The 21,447-nt window shown below is 49.0% G+C and overlaps 1 protein-coding gene across 3 annotated transcripts in view; it reads right to left on the reverse strand.

Annotated features, from left to right (window-relative positions):
• Positions 1-7,649: 7,649 nt before the first annotated feature.
• Positions 7,650-21,447, reverse strand: part of RHBDL3 (rhomboid like 3) — a 45,410-nt gene continuing 31,612 nt past the window's right edge. For all 3 annotated transcript variants that reach the window (XM_082272583.1, XM_082272582.1, XM_082272581.1), the window contains 4 exons: positions 14,236-14,348; positions 13,921-14,021; positions 12,673-12,733; positions 7,650-8,070 (listed from right to left, as the gene is read on the reverse strand). In XM_082272583.1, the coding sequence (XP_082128709.1) occupies positions 7,799-8,070; positions 12,673-12,733; positions 13,921-14,021; positions 14,236-14,348 (547 nt within the window). In that variant the 3' untranslated portion in view covers positions 7,650-7,798. The remainder of the gene's footprint in view (positions 8,071-12,672; positions 12,734-13,920; positions 14,022-14,235; positions 14,349-21,447) is intronic.

The raw sequence follows: 21,447 nt of genomic DNA on the forward strand, positions 1-21,447 counted from the left end.
AATACCGTATGCATTTCATATGTCACAGCAGAGCGCCCTCTATAGGCAGGCTGACCCGGGGGGGGGGGGGGGGGTCCTGTAACTCTGGCCATTGCACTATTGTATCTTTATTTTCTGTAATATTTTATTCCCAGTGACGTGTCACAGATCCCTCATTTATAGGCCAGATTTTCCTCATTATTTATGACCTTCTCAAGCCGTGGGAGGCCGAGCGTTTCCCGTAGTTTATAGAATCCCCCCGACAACACACAGACACAGCCAATCAGAGTGAAGTATAGTGCAACAGAGGTGGAGTCACTTTATTATTAGAAATGGATGATTGCACTGTTGTACCATGTACTTCATTGCTGAGGAGGTGATTGGACAGTACAGTGTGGTGGGCGGGTTTATTATGCAGATGCCCCCCTCTGCTGCCCAGGGTCCAACATTTCAGATGCTCTGCTTGTGTATCTTACACATCTCATTAAAGTGTGACATCGTTATATAGATGATATATATACTGTATCCTCTGTCATTGGTCTGCAGTGTCCGTAATGTCATCTGTCCATTTCCCAAATAAAGTTTCTGCTTTGTGGATGTTCCAGTTCTCCTGACTCTTCACTGCCCGGTATAGAACATCTTCTAGATCCCCAAGCTACTGCCACAGATCCCCAAGCTACTACCACCACCGATCCACAACCTACTGCCACCGATCCACAACCTACCACCACACATCCACAAACTCACACTGCGATGCTGGAACCCGGCACAGAGGTCCTCACACTGCGATGCTCTATGCTGGAACCCGGCACAGAGGTTCTCACACTGCGATGCTCTATGCTGGAACCCGGCACAGAGGTCCTCACACTGCGATGCTGGAACCCGGCACCGAGGTTCTCACACTGCGATGCTCTATGCTGGAACCCGGCACAGAGGTCCTCACACTGCGATGCTCTATGCTGGAACCCGGCACAGAGGTCCTCACACAGCGATGCTCTATGCTGGAACCCGGCACAGAGGTTCTCACACTGCGATGCTCTATGCTGGAACCCGGCACAGAGGTCCTCACACTGCGATGTTCTATGCTGGAACCCGGCACAGAGGTCCTCACACTGCGATGCTCTATGCTGGAACCTGGCACAGAGGTCCTCACACAGCGATGCTCTATGCTGGAACCCGGCACAGAGGTCCTCACACTGTGATGCTCTATGCTGGAACCCGGCACAGAGGTCCTCACACTGCGATGTTCTATGCTGGAACCCGGCACAGAGGTCCTCACACTGCGATGCTCTATGCTGGAACCCGGCACAGAGGTCCTCACACTGCGATGCTCTATGCTGGAACCCGGCACAGAGGTCCTCACACTGCGATGCTCTATGCTGGAACCCGGCACAGAGGTCCTCACACTGCGATGCTCTATGCTGGAACCCGGCACAGAGGTCCTCACACTGCGATGCTCTATGCTGGAACCCGGCATAGAGGTCCTCACACTGCGATGCTGGAACCCGGCACAGAGGTCCTCACACTGCGATGCTGGAACCCGGCACAGAGGTCCTCACACTGCGATGCTCTATGCTGGAACCCGGCACAGAGGTCCTCACACTGCGATGCTCTATGCTGGAACCCGGCACAGAGGTCCTCACACTGCGATGCTCTATGCTGGAACCCGGCATAGAGGTCCTCACACTGCGATGCTGGAACCCGGCACAGAGGTCCTCACACTGCGATGCTGGAACCCGGCACAGAGGTCCTCACACTGCGATGCTCTATGCTGGAACCCGGCACAAAGGTCCTCACACTGCGATGCTCTATGCTGGAACCCGGCACAGAGGTCCTCACACTGCGATGCTCTATGCTGGAACCCGGCACAGAGGTCCTCACACTGCGATGCTCTATGCTGGAACCCGGCACAGATGTCCTCACACTGCGATGCTCTATGCTGGAACCCGGCACAGAGGTCCTCACACTGCGATGCTCTATGCTGGAACCCGGCACAGAGGTCCTCACACTGCGATGCTCTATGCTGGAACCCGGCACAGAGGTCCTCACACTGCGATGCTGGAACCCGGCACAGAGGTCCTCACACTGCGATGCTCTATGCTGGAACCCGGCACAGAGGTCCTCACACTGCGATGCTCTATGCTGGAACCCGGCATAGAGGTCCTCACACTGCGATGCTGGAACCCGGCACAGAGGTCCTCACACTGCGATGCTCTATGCTGGAACCCGGCACAAAGGTCCTCACACTGCGATGCTCTATGCTGGAACCCGGCACAGAGGTCCTCACACTGCGATGCTCTATGCTGGAACCCGGCACAGAGGTCCTCACACTGCGATGCTCTATGCTGGAACCCGGCACAGATGTCCTCACACTGCGATGCTCTATGCTGGAACCCGGCACAGAGGTCCTCACACTGCGATGCTCTATGCTGGAACCCGGCACAGAGGTCCTCACACTGCGATGCTCTATGCTGGAACCCGGCACAGAGGTCCTCACACTGCGATGCTCTATGCTGGAACCCGGCACAGAGGTCCTCACACTGCGATGCTCTATGCTGGAACCCGGCACAGAGGTCCTCACACTGCGATGCTGGAACCCGGCACAGAGGTCCTCACACTGCGATGCTGGAACCCGGCACAGAGGTCCTCACACTGCGATGCTGGAACCCGGCACAGAGGTCCTCACACTGCGATGCTCTATGCTGGAACCCGGCACAGAGGTCCTCACACTGCGATGCTCTATGCTGGAACCCGGCACCGAGGTTCTCACACTGCGATGCTCTGCGCTGGAACCCGGCACCGAGGTTCTCACACTGCGATGCTCTATGCTGGAACCCGGCACAGAGGTCCTCACACTGCGATGCTCTATGCTGGAACCCGGCACAGAGGTTCTCACACTGCGATGCTCTACGCTGGAACCCGGCACCGAGGTTCTCACACTGCGTAGCTCTACGCTGGAACCTGGCACCGAGGTTCTCACACTGCGTAGCTCTATGCTGGAACCCGGCACAGAGGTCCTCACACTGCGATGCTCTATGCTGGAACCCGGCACCGAGGTCCTCACACTGCGATGCTGGAACCCGGCACAGGGGTTCTCACACTGCGATGCTCTATGCTGGAACCCGGCACAGAGGCTCTCACACTGCGATGCTCTATGCTGGAACCCAGCACAGAGGTCCTCACACTGCGATGCTCTATGCTGGAACCCGGCACAGAGGTCCTCACACTGCGATGCTCTATGCTGGAACCCGGCACAGAGGTCCTCACACTACGATGCTCTATGCTGGAACCCGGCACAGAGGTCCTCACACTGCGATGCTCTATGCTGGAACCCGGCACAGAGGTCCTCACACTGCGATGCTCTATGCTGGAACCCGGCACAGAGGTCCTCACACTGCGATGCTCTATGCTGGAACCCGGCACAGAGGTCCTCACACTGCGATGCTGGAACCCGGCACAGAGGTTCTCACACTGCGATGCTCTATGCTGGAACCCGGCACAGAGGCTCTCACACTGCGATGCTCTATGCTGGAACCCGGCACAGAGGCTCACACTGCGATGCTCTATGCTGGAACCCAGCACAGAGGTCCTCACACTGCGATGCTCTATGCTGGAACCCGGCACAGAGGTCCTCACACTGCGATGCTCTATGCTTTCATATACCCTGGGAAAAAAACTGCCAGCAGTGGGATTTGAACCCCGGTCTTCAGACTGATGCTGGGGCTGTGTCATGTAATAAATCGTTGAGCCACAAGCAGGTTGGTGATCTCCTGGCAGGTTCTGGTCTCTATCTTTTAGTATGGAGTGTTCTCTGTGTCCTCCTGGAATAGGAGAAGGGAGGTGAGCAGAGGTAAGTAGCTCAGTGGATAAGAACAGTGACCAGGGTGGTGTAGACCTGAGTTCGAATCTCTGGGTGAATTGGGCGGACATGAATGGGTCAGAGAATAAGAATGTGATGAAGGGCGTGTACAACCAAGCTGGGGCCCCTGAGTGATGTCCCCACAGGCCTGTAACATGTGTAGGGATCACATGAGGTTGTGGACACCCTTCCTATTCCGTCCATGGTCTGTGATATCACTGCAACATATAAATAGAGTAGGCTGTCTTGCTGGGGCAGCCTATCCCGAAAGCAGGGACTTTTTTTGTGGCCTGAATCCCCAGCTAGCTGACATGAAACATTCCTCACTACCCTGTTCCACCAACAGGGGGCTCAGGCACAGCACCTGGGACACTCACCAACCTCCACCAGAGGGATTAGAACTCATGTCGCCATCACACCAGGCTGAATCCTTACTCTCTGAGCCATCACACCAAAGTGTTTCTTCTCATAGTTCAGGTATGAATCTGCTGCAAATACATAAAGAGACACCGAGCCTTGAACCTGCGGCTCCAGAATCTCTGCTGGGTCATTGGTTGACTACAAACCCTCCAAACCACCTACCTGGCTGGAGGAGATGTCTGATTCAGATTGGTCTCAGTGTCATCCCCCACATTGTACAATACAAGGAAATAATGAGCTGCCAGCCCCAGGATTCCATCACATCTCCAGAACTTTCCACAGAATAGAGACACCCCAACTACCTGAGCCATGAGGCAGGACGATCTGCCGCCAAATGTTCCCATCCTCCTATCTCCTATACATTGGGTACGAGCCGAAACACCAAAATTATTCCAAGTCCCACCATCCAGAATAGTGGAGAATATTCTAAATCCCAATATCCAGAATAGAGGAGAATATTCTAAATCCCACCATCTAGAATAGAAGAGAATATTCTAAATCCCAATATCCGGAATAGAGGAGAATATTCTAAGTCCCACCATCTAGAATAGAGGAGAATATTCTAAATCCCAATATCTAGAATAGAGGAGAATATTCTAAATCCCGCCATCTAGAATAGAGGAGAATATTCTAAATCCCAATATCCGGTATAGAGGAGAATATTCTAAATCCCACCATCTAGAATAGAAGAGAATATTCTAAATCCCAATATCCGGAATAGAGGAGAATATTCTAAATCCCACCATCTAGAATATTCTAAGTTCCAATATCCAGAATAGAGGAGAATATTCTAAATCCCACCATCTAGAATAGAAGAGAATATTCTAAATCCCAATATCCGGAATAGAGGAGAATATTCTAAGTCCCACCATCTAGAATAGAGGAGAATATTCTAAATCCCAATATCCAGAATAGAGGAGATTATTCTAAATCCCACCATCTAGAATAGAGGAGAATATTCTAAATCCCACCATCTAGAATAGAGGAGAATATTCTAAATCCCACCATCTAGAATAGAGGAGAATATTCTAAGTCCCACCATCTAGAATAGAGGAGAATATTCTAAATCCCAATATCTAGAATAGAGGAGAATATTCTAAATCCCGCCATCTAGAATAGAGGAGAATATTCTAAATCCCAATATCCGGTATAGAGGAGAATATTCTAAATCCCACCATCTGGAATAGAGGAGAATATTCTAAATCCCAATATCCGGTATAGAGGAGAATATTCTAAATCCCAATATCTGGAATAGAGGAGAATGTTCTAAATCCCACCATCTGGAATAGAGGAGAATATTCTAAATCCCAATATCTGGAATAGAGGAGAATATTCTAAATCCCAATATCCAGAATAGAGGAGAATATTCTAAATCCCAATATCCAGAATAGAGGAGAATATCTAAGTCCCACCATCTGGAATAGAGGGAACTATAGAAGAGGACCTGGTTCCTCACACCTGAGAAGAGGTCAGCCCTGGGTAGATTAGTCCTGATGTATCTGTGATACAAGGGACCTGTGTCAGATGAATATCCGGAGACCGGGTCTAGGTTAGTAGATTGACATTTGGATGGTGGTGCTGGCAGTGGTGTATTCCCTATGTGCGGTGTGAGTTGGGATTAGGAGGTTAGGTCCCGGCTATGAGAATGTGACTCCTGACCTGTAAATGTTCCCCTTCCAGTGAAATGATGAAGTGTCCACACACAATGTAACGTTCTGTATTACATTGTCTTTATTTTCTTATGGCACTCTGTAGAAAAATAAGAGTTTGTACATCTCTCCAGCCAGTGCAGGCGATACATTACTCCAGCCCATTCCGGGCTGGGGACAAGAAGACAGGACATGACAATCATTTCCACTGAGACGTTCATGAAGAAGACTTCCCCCGGTGAGAATATCGAGCTGAAATAGAAATGTTAAATGACAGCAAATGTTACATTTGAACAATAATTTCCAGGACCAGATGGTTTCCTCTCCTTCAATAAGCTGATTGAAGTGCGCCCCCACATGGAAGAGACTTGTAATGAATAGGACTGGGTCAGAGTGGTAGGTGTATGGGCACCTATAAAGAGAACCAGTCATCAGGGAATATCTCACCTTACATTTATACTGGACCTTTGTCTACTCTAGTTCTAATCATTGCCTCATTATCAAAGCAAAGTACCTACCTTTCCAGGGACCCATGTAAGGAAGAGCAACTCCTCCTCTGCCCCCCGACCACTGCCACCCCTCCTCTGCCCCCCAGACCACTGCCGTCCCTCCTCTGCCCCCCCGACCACTGCCACCCCTCCTCTGTCCCCCCCGACCACCGCTGTCCCTCCTCTGCCCCCCCTTGACCACTGCCACCCCTCCACTGCCGCCTCTCCTCTGCCCCCCCCAGCCACTGCCATTCCTCCTCTGCCCCCCCCCTTGACCACTGCCGCCCCTCCTCTGCCCCCCCCCCACCACTGCCATTCCTCCTCTGCCCCCTCAACCACTGCCACCACTCCTCTACCCTCCCCGCCCACTGCCACCTATCCTCTGCCCCCCTGCCACTGCTGCCTCTCCTCTACCCCCCGCCACTGCCACCCCTTCTCTGCCCCCGAACACTGCCATGCCTTCTCTGCCCCCCCCCCCCGACCACCGCTGCCTCTCCTCTGCCCCCCCCCCCCAGCACTGCTTCCTCTTCTCTGCCCCCCGCCACTGCTTCTTCTTCTCTGCTCCCTGGCCACTCTGCCACTCCCCTGACGCCCCCCCCCCGTGCTGGTCTTACACACTTTCAGGTGTGCAGAGTATCTGCTCCCCCTCTCCAACCACTGTGGTTTCTTCTACCAGCTTGTGTGTTTCTACAAGACATAGGCCGGTGGGAGGAATAAAGTGGCTGGTGGGGGAATCAAGTCAGATGAGGATCAAATACTCCAAGATGTAAAGATGGGTCACGGATTGCCAGAAAGGTGGGTCAATAAAGACCTCTTCTACAGGTGACCTATTTTTTTGATTCTTGTGTCCATCATGGATAACAGATCATCACAGATACACAGAGCGCTGACTTATCAGTTGACGTCCCCTGGGAGCTTGCGTCAGAAGTGTCACACCAAGGTCTATGAATAACGCCATATTCCACAACTATGACGTGTGTTCACAGCGACACCTCATCCGGTCTATAGAAGTACAGCAGAACATGGAGGATGTGAATGAGCTGACCTCCCCATACATCAGACATGTGACTGTCCAGACCCCTCCGTTCCATACTCCGCTCTGGATGGAGTTCCTGGCTGTACATTCATCTCACATATAAAAATAAGCTTGATGGCGATGCAGATATAAATCTAAGTCAGTGAATATTTGTAGATGTCATAGCACCTCGTTATCAGTATCTTCCTCCAAGCCTTAATCGGGATTCCAGACCCTCTGAAGTCTTCTAGTCAGAGAACATTGGAGAAGATGGCTTGTTGGTTGAAACCAGCTCTAGGTACGGCTGGCCAGCTTGGTGGGACCTCATGGTCGGAGGTGGGTGTAGTGGTCAGGGGTCGCTGTTGACCATGCAGCTCGTCCTTTACTCCTAAGGCAGTGGCGGTAATCTCAGCCCCGGCATGGAGAAGGCGAAGACATTCCATAATACAGCAAATGCCACGAACATGATGTAACTGCTGAGAAAGATCCACCAGAGGGACTGTTCCTGGAGTCTCTGCTCAAAGTTCCTGAGAACGACCACTCCCAGTGTAATGCCGACCAGAACCCCGCCAAGGTGGGCCACAAAACTGGGATGAGGGCACGGAGGATAAGCCGATGGGTAGAATCTCAGCCACACGGCTCTGCCAAACTCAAAACTCACTGCAGAGAGAAAGAAGGGTTACAAACAAAGAAGGGTTAAAGTCTCACTAAACCCCCATCATAAAAAACGATGAATAAATGGCGTATTCCTTGCAGTCCATACTCCTCATCACTATGACATTCCTTTTCTGTATTCTGCAAAAAACCTGGTTGATCCTGCTGCTCTCTAACTCCCCCTTCTGTCCATGTCCCCAATGCAGTTGGGGATTTTGCAGGGCAGTGTTGGCAGCTCTGCACATGCTCAGTTTTCAGTGAGTTTCTACGCTGAGCATTTCCTCCCTATCACATCTGAGCAGCCCATGTGACTATAAAGTCACACATGTGGGCGTATACACAATGACAGCCCACTCCCTCCCTCCCCCTCCATGCCCACTTATCCGCTAAACACAATGGGGCGGGATATTACATGTAGATAATTGGAGGCTTCACCTCCCTCTTATTCTAAGACACAGGCTGGAGGGGCGTCACATGCCTGACTGGACTGGACTGGAAGAAATCCACCCAAAAAAAGTATTCACAGCGCTTCACTTCTTCCACATTTTATGTTACAGCCTTATTCCTAAATGGATTCAATTCATTATTTTCCTCAAAATTCTACAACCAATCCCCCATAATGACAACGTGAGAGAAGTTTGTTTGAAATCTTTGCAAATTTATTAAAAATAAAAAAATCCCATGTACATAAGTATTCACACCCTTTGCCATGTACATAAGTATTCACACCCTTTGCCTTGACACTCAGAATTAAGCTCAGCTGCATCCTGTTTCCACTGATCATCCTTGAGATGTTTCTACAACTTGATTGGAGTCCACCTGTGGTAAATTCAGTTGATTGGACATGATATGGAAAGGCACACACCTGTCTATAGAAGGTCCCAGGTAACAGTGCATGTCAGAGCACAAACCAAGCCATGAAGTCCAAGGAATCTTCTGTAGACCTCGGAGACAGGATTGTATGGAGGCACAGATCGGGGAAAGGGTACAGAAACATTTCTGCAGCATTGAAGGTCCCAATGAGCACAGTGGCCTCCATCATCTGTAAATGGGAGAAGTTTGGAACCACCAGGACTCTTCCTAGAGCGGCCGCCCGGCCAAACTGAGCGATCGGGGGAGGGGGGTCTTAGTCAGGGAGGTGACCAAGAACCCAATGGTCACTCTGACAGAGCTCCAGCGTTTCTTTGTGGAGAGAGGAGAACCTTCCAGAAGAACAACCATCTCTGCACTCCACCAATCAGGCCTGTATGGGTGTGGCCAGACAGAAGCCACTCCTCAGTAAAAGTCACATGACAGCACGCCTGGAGTTTCCCAAAAGACACCTGAAGGACTCTCAGACCATGAGAAACAAAATTCTCTGCTCTGATGAAACAAAGATTGAACTCTTTGGCCTGAATGGCGAGCGTCATGTCTGGAGGAAACCAGGCACCGCCCATCACCTGACCAATACCATCCCTACTGTGAAGCATGGTGGTGGCAGCATCATGCTGTGGGGATGTTTTTCAGCGGCAGGAACTGGGAGACTAGTCAGGATGGAGGGAAAGATGAATGCAGCAATGTACAGAGACATCCTTGATGAAAACCTCCTCCAGAGCGCTCTGGACCTCAGACTGGGGTGAAGGTTCATCTTCCAACAGGACAATGACCCTAAGCACACAGTCAAGATAACAAAGGAGTGGCTACGGGACAATTCTGTGAATGTCCTTGAGTGGCCCAGCCAGAGCCCAGACTTGAACCCGATTGAACATCTCTGGAGAGATCTGAAAATGGCTGCGCACCGACCCTCCCCCATCCAACCTGATGGAGCTCGAGAGGTCCTGCAAAGAAGAATGGGAGAAACTGCCCAAAAATAGGAGTGCCAAGCTTGTAGCATCATACTCAGAAATACTGGAGGCTGGAATTGGGGCCAAAGGAGCTTCACCAAAGTATTCAGCAAAGGGGGTGAATACTTATGTACATGGCAAAGGGTGTGAATACTTATGTACATGGGATTTCCCTTTTTATTTTTAATAAACTTGCAAAGATTTCATACAAGCTTCTCTCTTTTGAGGAAAATAATGAATGTAATGACATCAGTAGTATGTAAACTTCTGGAGGGGATGATAAGGGACTATATCGTAGAGTTTGCTAAGGACAACAACATCATCAGCAGTAATCAGCACGGGTTTACAAATGGGCGTTCTTGTCAAACCAATCTATTAGCATTCTAAGAGGAGGTGAGCTGTGAGCTAGATAGGGGGAGACCAGTGGATGTGGTGTACTTGGATTTCGCTAAGGCGTTTGATACAATTCCCCACAAACGCTTAATTTATAAAATAAGGTCTGCAGGTATCGACAGCAGGGTTTGCTCTTGGATACGGAACTGGCTAAAAGGGAGTGTCCAAAGGGTGGTAATAAACAGCACATACTCAGACTGGTCTGAGGTGGTAAGCGGGGTGCCCCAGGGCTCAGTCCTAGGACCAACCTTGTTCAATTTATTCATAAACAACATTGAGGTCGGGATCAGGAGTTCGATATCAGTTTTTGCAGATGACACAAAATTGGGCAGGGCAATAACTTCACAACATGAAGCAGATATCCTGCAGAATGACCTGGACAAAATAACAGAGTGGGCAACGACTTGGCAAATGAGGTTTAACGTGGAGAAGTGTAAGGTTTTGCACTTGGGGACTAAAAACATAAAATCACAATACACGTTAGGAGGGGAACCCTTGGGGGAATCAAAAATGGAGAAAGATCTGGGAGTCTTGGTTGATGATAGATTAGGCAACAGCATGCAATGTCAAGCGGTAGCTGCCAAAAGCCAGCAGAATATTAGCATGTATAAAGAAAGGGATGTATTCCAGAGATAAGACTATAATCCTTCCACTTTATAAAACTCTGGTCCCACCGCATCTGGAGTATTCTGTCCAGTTCTGGTCGCCAGTCCTCAGGAGGGATGTGTTGGAGCTGGAGAGAGTCCAGAGAAGGGCAACTAAACTAATTAGGGGATTGGAGGACCTTGATTATGAAGAGCGTCTACAATCGCTCGATTTATTCTCCCTGGAGAAGAGACGCCTGAGGGGGGACATGATAGCAATTTTTAAATATCTCAATGGGGATCTAGGCTTAGAAAAAAAGCTGTTCAGTTGAAAGGATTGCATGAGGACTCGAGGGCATACAATGAGATTAGAGGAGAAGCGTTTTAACCTCAGGCAACGTGGGGGGTTCTTTACTGTTAGGGCTACAAGATTGTGGAACTCTCTACCACAAGAGGTGGTTTCTGCGGGTAGTATGGTGGCTTTCAAAAGACTCTTAGACTTACATCTCAAGGATCAGAACATTCAGGGGTATGAGAGATGATTACAGCCACACACACCTACACAGGGGGAACTGGATGGAATATTGTCTTTATTCGACCTCAACTACTATGTAACTCCCTCGCCCAATCTGAGTGCAGCTGTACAGGGGATCGTTATATGAAATGTATATGTTATATATAAGCTGAATTTTAAATGACTATTATTTACAATAAAAGCACAAAGTATTAAATGCTTTTATCTCCTTGGATACCTAAAGTCATTCCCTGAACTCCCAACGTCCCATCAGTCTCCAGCAGGGGGCAGCCTCCTCCTTCTCTGTGGATCCCAGCTACATGGGATGATGTCATTGGATGGATAATGTCCTTGCAGAGGGAGAATGATTTATGAAGAGGGAGATGCAGAATCTTCCCATAGACACACAAAACACGCAGATCTCCTCCAATCATCTCCTACAGAACCGGGACTGAACATCGCTGTACCCGTCATATCTACTGCAATCCCCCCAGAGACGCTGCAATCCCCCCGGAGAGGTTAGAGAGACCCCCCCAGTATAAACCAATGGGGGCTGAGAGGAGCTTCTAATCAGCGGGACCCTCTACAACATACAGAGGAGGCATATACTGCCAGTATACATATATATATGTATGTGCGTGCCAATATATATATATATATATGTGTGTTTGTGTGTGTACACCAGTATACCAGTATGTATATGTGTGTGTGTGCCAATCTATATATATATATATATATATATATATGTGTGTGTGTGTGTGCGCCAGTATATATATATATATATGTGTGTGTGTGTGTGTGCGCCAGTATATATATATATATATATATATGTGTGTGTGTGTGTCAGTATATATATATGTGTGTGTGTGCACCAGTATATATATATATATATGTGTGTGTGTGTGTCAGTATATATATAGGTGTGTGTGTGCCAGTATATATATATATATATATATATATATATATATATATCGGTGTGTGTGTGTCAGTATATATATATATATGTGTGTGTGTGTGGTTATTCCTGGCAGTCCTGGTCACGACGTTCTCTTACTCAGCGCCAGGCAGCCTGACTGTGTGGGTGACGCGTGGGACGCAACGCGTGAAAGGTGTTTACCACGGGGCTTCTGCCAAGTGTGAATCTCACTCATCTGACTCTGCGTGTCTGATTACATCAGAGGAGGATGAGATCAGCGCCCATCCCTGCAGACTTCTCCATGTATACAGATTTACTAGAAATGGATTGCTAGCTCTTCAGGTCAGTGTCAGCAGGCATACAGGTGATTGTACTTACTGCATATTAAGGCAAAGGACATCCGGAGGACCTTGAACTGACACTTCATCCCGGACCAGTTCTAGGGGGGAAATTAGTCACAGTTACTATGGCAGCCCCAAATATATCTTCAAAGACCCCATAACACCGCCAAGAGGGGTGCAACTCCCTCCACTTCCCCCACATACAGCTTCACTCATTCCAGCAAAGAAGAAGAACTCATCTGCAGCCATCACCCCCTGGAGATGACAGCTGGGGTAACAGAACTACCCGTCCTTTTCATCAGTTTATATACTATATGGGACGCCGGCCTTTACACACACATGAACTCTAATTGCATCCCAGTCTTAGTCCGTAGGGTTAAATATTGAGTTGGCCCACCCTTTGCAGCTATAACAGCTTCAACTATTCTGGGAAGGCCGTCCACAAGGTTTAGGAGTGTCTATGGGAATGTCTCACCATTCTTCCAGAAGCACATTATTGAGGTCAGGCACTGATGTTGGATGAGAAGGCCTGGCTGGCAGTCTCCGCTCTAATTCATCCCAAAGGTGTCCTATCAGGTTGAGGTCAGGACTCTGTGCAGGCCAGTCAAGTTCCTCCACCCCAACCTACTCATCCATATCTTTATGGACCTTGCTTTGTGCACTGGTCCAATTCATTTGCTGGAGGGGGGTTACGGTGTGGGGGTGTTTTTCAGGGGTTGGGTTTGGCCCCTTAGTTCCAGTGAAGGGAACTCTTAAGGTGTCAGCATACCAAGACATTTTGGATAATTTCATGCTCCCAACTTTGTGGGAGGAGTTTGGGGATGGCCCCTCCCTGTTCCAACATGACTGCACACCAGTGCACAAAGCCAGGTCCATAAAGACATGGATGAGTGAGTTTGGGGTGGAGGAACATGACTGACCTGCACAGAGTCCTGACCTCAAATTGACAGAACATCTTTGAGATAAATAAGAGTGGAGATTGCAAGCCAGACCTTCTTGTCCAACATCAGTGCCTGACCTCACAAATGTCCTTCTGGAAGAATGGTGAAACATTCCCATAGACACTCCTAAACCTTGTGGACGGCCTTCCCGGAAGAGTTGAAGCTGTTATAGCTGCAAAGGGCGGAGCCAACTCAATATTGAACCCTACGGACTAAGACTGGGATGCCATTAAAGTTGATGTGTGTGTAAAGGCCGGCGTCCCAATACTTTTGTATATATATATATATATATATACACACCCACAAAGCCCACCAACATCATTGATGTAGGAGAGGGAGCTCACCATTACAATGTTGGCCAGATGAGCGGATATGATGGCGTACACTCCGCCAGAAGATCCAACCACGGGGGCCGTCATGTCAGCCAGAGACACCGCCAGAGACCCTGAGACACAGAACAATGAAATCAGAACTGCATGTCACATGAATTGCCATTTGTGGTTGTGAAGTTTATGGTACAATGAAAGGCTGAATGGCTCTCGGAAAGCGATGGAGACGTCAGACATTGAGATAAATCTGCCATTGGGTGTTATCAGACGGCAATAGAATGGAATCAGGACGAGTCTCCATCTCATGAAATCATCATTAATAGGACTAACCTGCCAGGACACCGGCAAAGTACACAAATCCAATCCTCAGAGTGCCGTGTACCATCTCCAGAGGGACCCCTACCAACAACTGCAGAGCCACGTTCACCCCCAAATGTTCTATCCTGAGAAAGACAAAAATGGAATCAAAGGTGAAACTCAGAGAACCCCCAGACTCCTGTTACTGCACCTCGATAATGAATAGAATGCCAGGGAAATGGGGGGGGGGGGGGATTCCTGTTACTGCACCTCGATAATGAATAGAATGCCAGGAAAATGGGGGGGGGGAGACTCCTGTTACTGCACCTCGATAATGAATAGAATGCCAGGGAAATGGGGGGGGGGGGGGGGATTCCTGTTACTGCACCTCGATAATGAATAGAATGCCAGGAAAATGGGGGGGGGAGACTCCTGTTACTGCACCTCGATAATGAATAGAATGCCATGAAAATGGGGGGGGGGGGAGACTCCTGTTACTGCACCTCAATAATGAATAGAATGCCAGGGAAATGGGGGGGGCTCCTGTTACTGCACCTCGATAATGAATAGAATGCCAGGAAAATGGGGGGGGGGGGACTCCTGTTACTGCACCTCGATAATGAATAGAATGCCAGGGAAATGGGGGGGGGGCTCCTGTTACTGCACCTCGATAATGAATAGAATGCCAGGAAAATGGGGGGGAGACTCCTGTTACTGCACCTCGATAATGAATAGAATGCCAGGGAAATGGGGGGGGGCTCCTGTTACTGCACCTCGATAATGAATAGAATGCCAGGAAAATGGGGGGGGGGGACTCCTGTTACTGCACCTCGATAATGAATAGAATGCCAGGGAAATGGGGGGGGGGCTCCTGTTACTGCACCTCGATAATGAATAGAATGCCAGGAAAATGGGGGGGAGACTCCTGTTACTGCACCTCGATAATGAACAGAATGCCAGGGAAATGGGGGGGGGCTCCTGTTACTGCACCTCGATAATGAATAGAATGCCAGGAATATGGGGGGGGGGGAAGACTCCTGTTACTGCACCTCGATAATGAATAGAATGCCAGGGAAATGGGGGGATTCCTGTTACTGCACCTCATTAATGAATAGAATGCAAGGAAAATGGGAGGACGGAGACTCCTGTTACTGCACCTCGATAATGAATAGAATGCCAGGGAAATGGGGGGGGGGAGACTCCTGTTACTGCACCTCGATAATGAATAGAATGCCAGGAAAATGGGGGGGGGACAGAGCAGAGAAAAGGAAGCAAGGACAATGACAGCAAGAAACATGAAGGAGGAACATAGAAGGGAGATAGAGAAAGCTTGAGAAAAGAGTGAGGGAGATAGAAAGGGGGGAAAGAGAGAGCGAGGAGAGGTGAGAGAAAAGAGGAGCGAGGGAGATAGAGGAGGGGAAAGAGAAAGAACAAGGAGGGGTGACAGAAAAGAGGAGCAAGTGAGATAGAGGAGAGTAAGGAGAGAGAATGAGGGGGAGGGGAAAGAAGGAGCCAAGAAAATAGAGGAGAGGAACAGAAAGAATGAGGAGGGGTGAGGGAAAAGAGGGAGGGAGAGAGAGGAGGGGAAAGAGAAAGAATGAGGAGAGGTGGCAGAAAAAAGGAGCGAGGGAGATAGGAGGAGGGGAATGAGAGAGAACGAGGAGGGGTGAGAAAAAAGAGTAGAGAGGAAGATAGAGGAGGGGAATGAGAGAGAACGAGGAGGGGTGTGAGAAAGTGAGGGAGATAGAGGAGGGGAAAGAGAGAGGACAAGGAGGGGTGGGAGATAAGAGAAGGGAGATAGAGGAGGGGAACAAAAAGAAAGAGGAGGGTGAGAGAAAAGAGGAGCGAAGGAGATAGAGGAGGGAAAAGAGAGAGAACGAGGAGAGGTGATAGAAAAGAGGAGCAAGGGAGATAGAGGAGAGTAAGGAGAGAGAATGGGGGGGAGGAGCCAAGGAGATAGAGGAGGGGGAAAGAGAGGAACGAGGAGGGGTGCAATAAAAGAAGAAGGAGGGAGAACATGGAGGGGAAAGAGAGAGAGAACAAAGAGGGGTGAGAGAAAAGAGAAACAAAGGAGATAGAGGAGAGGAACAGAAAAAAACAAGGAGGGGTGAGAGAAAGAGGAGTGAGGGAGATAGAAGGGAGAAAAAGAGAGAATGAAGAGGGGGTGACAAAAGAGAAGCGAGGAAGATTATAGGAGGGAAAAGAGAGAACGAGAAGGGGTGGGAGAAAAGAAGAAAGAGGGAGAACGAGGAGGAGAATAAGAGAAAACAAGGAGGGGTGAGAGAAAAGGGATACAAGGGAGTTAGAAGGGGGGGGGAGAGAACGAGGAGGGGTGAGAGAATAGAGGAGGGGAAAGAGAGAGAACGAGAAGGGGTTGGAGAAAAGAGAAGTGAGGGAGATAGAGAAGAGTAAGGAGAGAGAAAGTGGGGGGGGGGGGAGAGGAGCAATGGAGATAGAAGAGGGGAAACAGAGAGAATGAGAAGGAGTGAGAGAAAGGAAAAGCGAGGGAGTGGGGAAGAGAGGAGTGGAGGAGAGAGGTAGAAGGAGAGAATAATCAAGGAGGGGAGAGAGAGGAGTGGGGAGAGCGGACTAGAGGATAGAGGTGGAAGGGGTGAGTGATCGAGGAGGTGAGAGAGGAGTGGGGAGAGAGCACAGCGGAGGAGAAAGTTGGAAGGGGTGAGTGATCAAGGAAAGGGGGGAGAGAGGAGTGGGGAGAGGGAGGAGAGAGGTGGAAGGAGTGAGTGATCGAGAAGGTGAGAAAGAGGAGTGGGGAAGAGAGAGGTGAAGAGTGAATGTAGGAGGAGGGGAGAGAGAGGAGAGGGGTGAAGAGTGAATGAAGGAGGAGGGGAGAGAGAGGAGTGGAGGAGAGAGGTGGAAGAGGGGGGAGGGAGGAGAGAGGTGGAAGGAGTGAGTGATCGAGGAGGGGAGAGAGAGGAGTGGTGGAAGAGGGGGGAGGGAGGAGTGGAGGTGATAGATTGAAGGAGTGAGGCAATGAGGAGGGGAGAGAGAAAAGTGGGGAAGTGGAGAAGAGTTAATGAACGAGGAGGGGAGAGAGAGGAGGGAAGAGTAAGTGAACGAGAAGGGGGGAGAGGGAGGATTTGAGAGTGGAGGAGGAGGAGAAGCGCACATAGTGGGATGAAGAGAGAGGATGAGGAGGGAAAGAGAAGTAAAAGGGTGGGGGGGGCAGTGGGGGTTAGAGGGAGATAGAGTTATGAAGGGTGGAGAGGGTAAGAGAATGGAGAAGGATGGAGATGGGAAAGGAGGAGACGGTATTTGGAAAGGTGGGGGGTGGAGTATATAGGAGAGATTCTGTGAGTCTGGCAGAGACCTATGAAGGGGGGGGGGGTTGGTATAAATGGCGGGGGAGGGAGCCCAGTTGATGAGGTTGATTTTATTGTAGACATTTATTTACTCTGCAGTCACGGTGGTTGGATGTGCAGAGAAGACACCGCACACCATCACTGCAGAGCTGCAATATCATCCGGGAACTTCTTCAGTCACCTTCCTGCAGATCAATGATGATAAATACTGATGTGTCTTCCTAATGAACGATCAATAACAGCTTTATATTAACCCCCAGGCCCTCTCCATTCAGAGCTCCCATACCCCTCAATGTGTCATAGTGAAGGGTCGCTCTTCATGAATGTCATCATTTCTGATGATCTGCGTAGGAGAGGATTCAGTAGATTTCTAGGTACAGCAGACAGTTGATGTGGACCGGACTTCTACAATGTACCGGTGCCGGGAGATAGAGAAACATAGAAACATAGAATGTGTCGGCAGATAAGAACCATTTGGCCCATCTAGCCTGCCCAATATATCTGAATCCTATGAATAGTCTCTGGCCCTATCTTATATGAAGGATAGCCTTATGCCTATCCCATGCATGCTTAAACTCCTTCACTGTATTTGCAGCTACCACTTCTGCAGGAAGGTTATTCCATGCATCCACTACTCTCTCAGTAAAGTAATACTTCCTCATATTACTTTTAAACCTTTGCCCCTCTAATTTAAAACTGTGTCCTCTTGTGGTAGTTTTTCTTCTTTTAAATATGCTCTCCTCCTTTACCGAGTTGATTCCCTTTAGGTATTTAAAAGTTTCTATCATATCCCCTCTGTCTCTTCTTTCTTCCAAGCTATACATGTTAAGGTCCTTTAACCTTTCCTGGTAAGTTTTTTCCTGCAATCCATGTACTAGTTTAGTAGCTCTTCTCTGAACTCTCTCTAGAGTATCTATATCCTTCTGGAGATATGGCCTCCAGTACTGCGCACAATACTCCAAGTGAGGTCTCACCAGTGTTCTGTACAGCGGCATAAGCACTTCTCTCTTTCTACTGCTTATACCTCTCCCTATACATCCAAGCATTCTGCTGGCATTTCGTGCTGCTCTATTACATTGTCTTCCCACCTTTAAGTCTTCTGAAATAATTACTCCTAAATCCCTTTCCTCAGATACTGAGGTCAGGACTGTGTCAAATATTCTATATTCTGCCCTTGGGTTTTTATGTCCCAGGTGCATTATCTTGCACTTATCCACATTAAATTTTAGTTTCCAGAGTTCTGACCATTCTTCTAGTTTTCCTAAATCCTTTTCCATTTGGTGTTTCCCTCCAGGAACATCAACCCTGTTACATATCTTTGTGTCATCAGCAAAAAGACAAACCTTACCATCGAGGCCTTTTGCAATATCACTTATGAAGATATTAAACAAAATTGGTCCCAGTACAAATCCCTGAGGTACCCCACTGGTAACTAAGGATGATCGAACTTTTGAAAAGTTTGGTTCGGCCAGAACATCCGAACTTCCCGAAAGTTCGGCCCGGATTTCAGAACTCCATTGAAATCAATGGGACCCGAACTTCGGTAATCAAAAAACACAATTTTTAAGCCCTAAAACCCAATAAATGCCCCTAAAAAGTGCCTAGGGTTCTGGATCATGCCCCATTAACTATTAATCACACAAAAAAAAAGTTCTTAAAAATTGTCATTTTTGATAAAAAAGCCAATTATTGAAAAAAAAAAAAAAGAGAGAGATCTTTTGATTTTGACTTTGGATTTAGTATTTGGGGGGTCTAAAATGTGTGCATGTGAAGTGTCAGCTCTGTAGCATGTCCAGAACCAGAAAAAAAAAGATAAATTTTCAGTAGAACAGGGATGTGGGAACCCCTTTTACACCTATATGATCTTTTTTTCTGGTTCTGGACATGCTACAGAGCTGAAACTTCACAGGTACACCTTTTAGACCCCCCAGACACAAAAAAAAGTTCTTAAAAATTGTCATTTTTGATAAAAAAAAGCCAATTATTGAAAAATTAAAAAAAAAAAGATTTTTTTATTTTTACTTTGGATTTAGTATCTGGGGGGTCTAAAAGGTGTACCTGTGAAGTTTCAGCTCTGTAGCATGTCCAGAACCAGAAAAAAAAAGATCGCTTGTATTAGAAAACTTTCTGACAGGGGGTTGGCTTCGCTGCTGTAACACCTTGCCGGTTTAATAGCAGGCATTTTTTTGGGTTCTTTGCAGTCAGGAAAAACATCTGAACTTGTGTATAGTGGTACTGTGCACAAGTTCTGATGTTTTGCCTGCCTCCAAAAACCCCCAACAAATGCCAGCAAAAACACACCTGGGCATTTTTTTTTTTGACGCTAGCGTTTTTTTTGGCATTTTTTTGGGTTCTTTTGAGGCAGGCAAAACATCTGAACTTGTGTATAGTGGTGTATATACACACATACATATATTTATATACACACCTAGCCATATATAGGTGTGATAGTAGCAGAAATATATTACTGTAAATGATTTCATTAGTGCAAGCATTTATTTCTGCTACTATCACACCTATATATGTCTAGGGGTATATATTCAGACATATATGTGTATATATACTAGGGCTGCCACGACGCGTCGACTACAAAAAATCGTCGACGTGCGGAAAAAGCGTCGACGCGTCAACGCGTGACGTCACACGCCGGCTCCGTCGGAGACGAGAGGTGAGCGCTGACCATCTCCAGCACCCCTGTACTCCCTGTACTGCCACAGCTTCTGCCGCAACACATTCGCCATCCTCCCCGATCACCCAGCTACTTAGACATGTCACATGTGCAGCGCTACACCGGCTTGTAATGGCCTGTACTAGGTGGGAGGGCTTACTGGGGGGGTCTGTACTGGGAGGGGGGGGGGCTTACTAAGTGGTCTGTACAGTACAGACCACTTAGTAAGCCCCCCTCCCAGTACAGACCCCCCAGTAAGCCCTCCCACCCAGTACAGACTCCTTAGTAAGCCCCCCTCCCAGTGCAGACCCCTCAGTAAGCCCTCCCACCTAGTACAGACCCCTCAGTAAGCCCTGTACTAGGTGGGAGGGCTTACTGAGGGGTCTGCACTGGGAGGGGGGCTTACTAAGGGGTCTGTACTAGGTTGGAGGGCTTACTGAGGGGTCTGTACTAGTGTACTGGTAGGGGGGCTTACTAAGTGGTCTGTACAGTACAGACCACTTAGTAAGCCCCCCCTTCCAGTGCAGACCCCTCAGTAAGCCCTCCCACCCAGTACAGACCACTTAGTAAGCCCCCCCTCCCAGTGCAGACCCCTCAGTAAGCCCTGTACTAGGTGGGAGGGCTTACTGAGGGGTCTGCACTGGGAGGAGGGCTTACTAAGGGGTCTGTACTGGGTGGGAGGGCTTACTGGGGGGTCTGTACTGGGAGGGGGGGCTTACTAAGGGGTCTGTACTAGGTTGGAGGGCTTACTGAGGGGTCTGTACTAGTGTACTGGGAGGGGGGCTTACTAAGTGGTCTGTACAGTACAGACCACTTAGTAAGCCCCCCTTCCAGTACAGACCCCTCAGTAAGCCCCCCCTCCCAGTGCAGACCCCTCAGTAAGCCCTGTACTAGGTGGGAGGGCTTACTGAGGGGTCTGCACTGGGAGGGGGGCTTACTAAGGGGTCTGTACTGGGTGGGGGGGCTTACTGAGGGGTCTGCACTGGGAGGGGGGGGCTTACTAAGGGGTCTGTACTGGGTGGGAGGGCTTACTGGGGGGTCTTTACTGGGAGGGGGGGCTTACTAAGGGGTCTGTACTGGGAGGGGGGCTTACTGAGGGGTCTGTACTAGTGTAATGGGAGGGGGGCTTACTAAGTGGTCTGTACAGTACAGACCACTTAGTAAGCCCCCCTTCCAGTACAGACCCCTCAGTAAGCCCTCCCACCTAGTACAGACCCCTTAGTAAGCCCCCCCTCCCAGTGCAGACCCCTCAGTAAG

Source organism: Pelophylax lessonae, assembly GCF_965119305.1.
Source record: "Pelophylax lessonae genome assembly, chromosome: 11".
Lineage (NCBI taxonomy): Eukaryota > Metazoa > Chordata > Amphibia > Anura > Ranidae > Pelophylax > Pelophylax lessonae.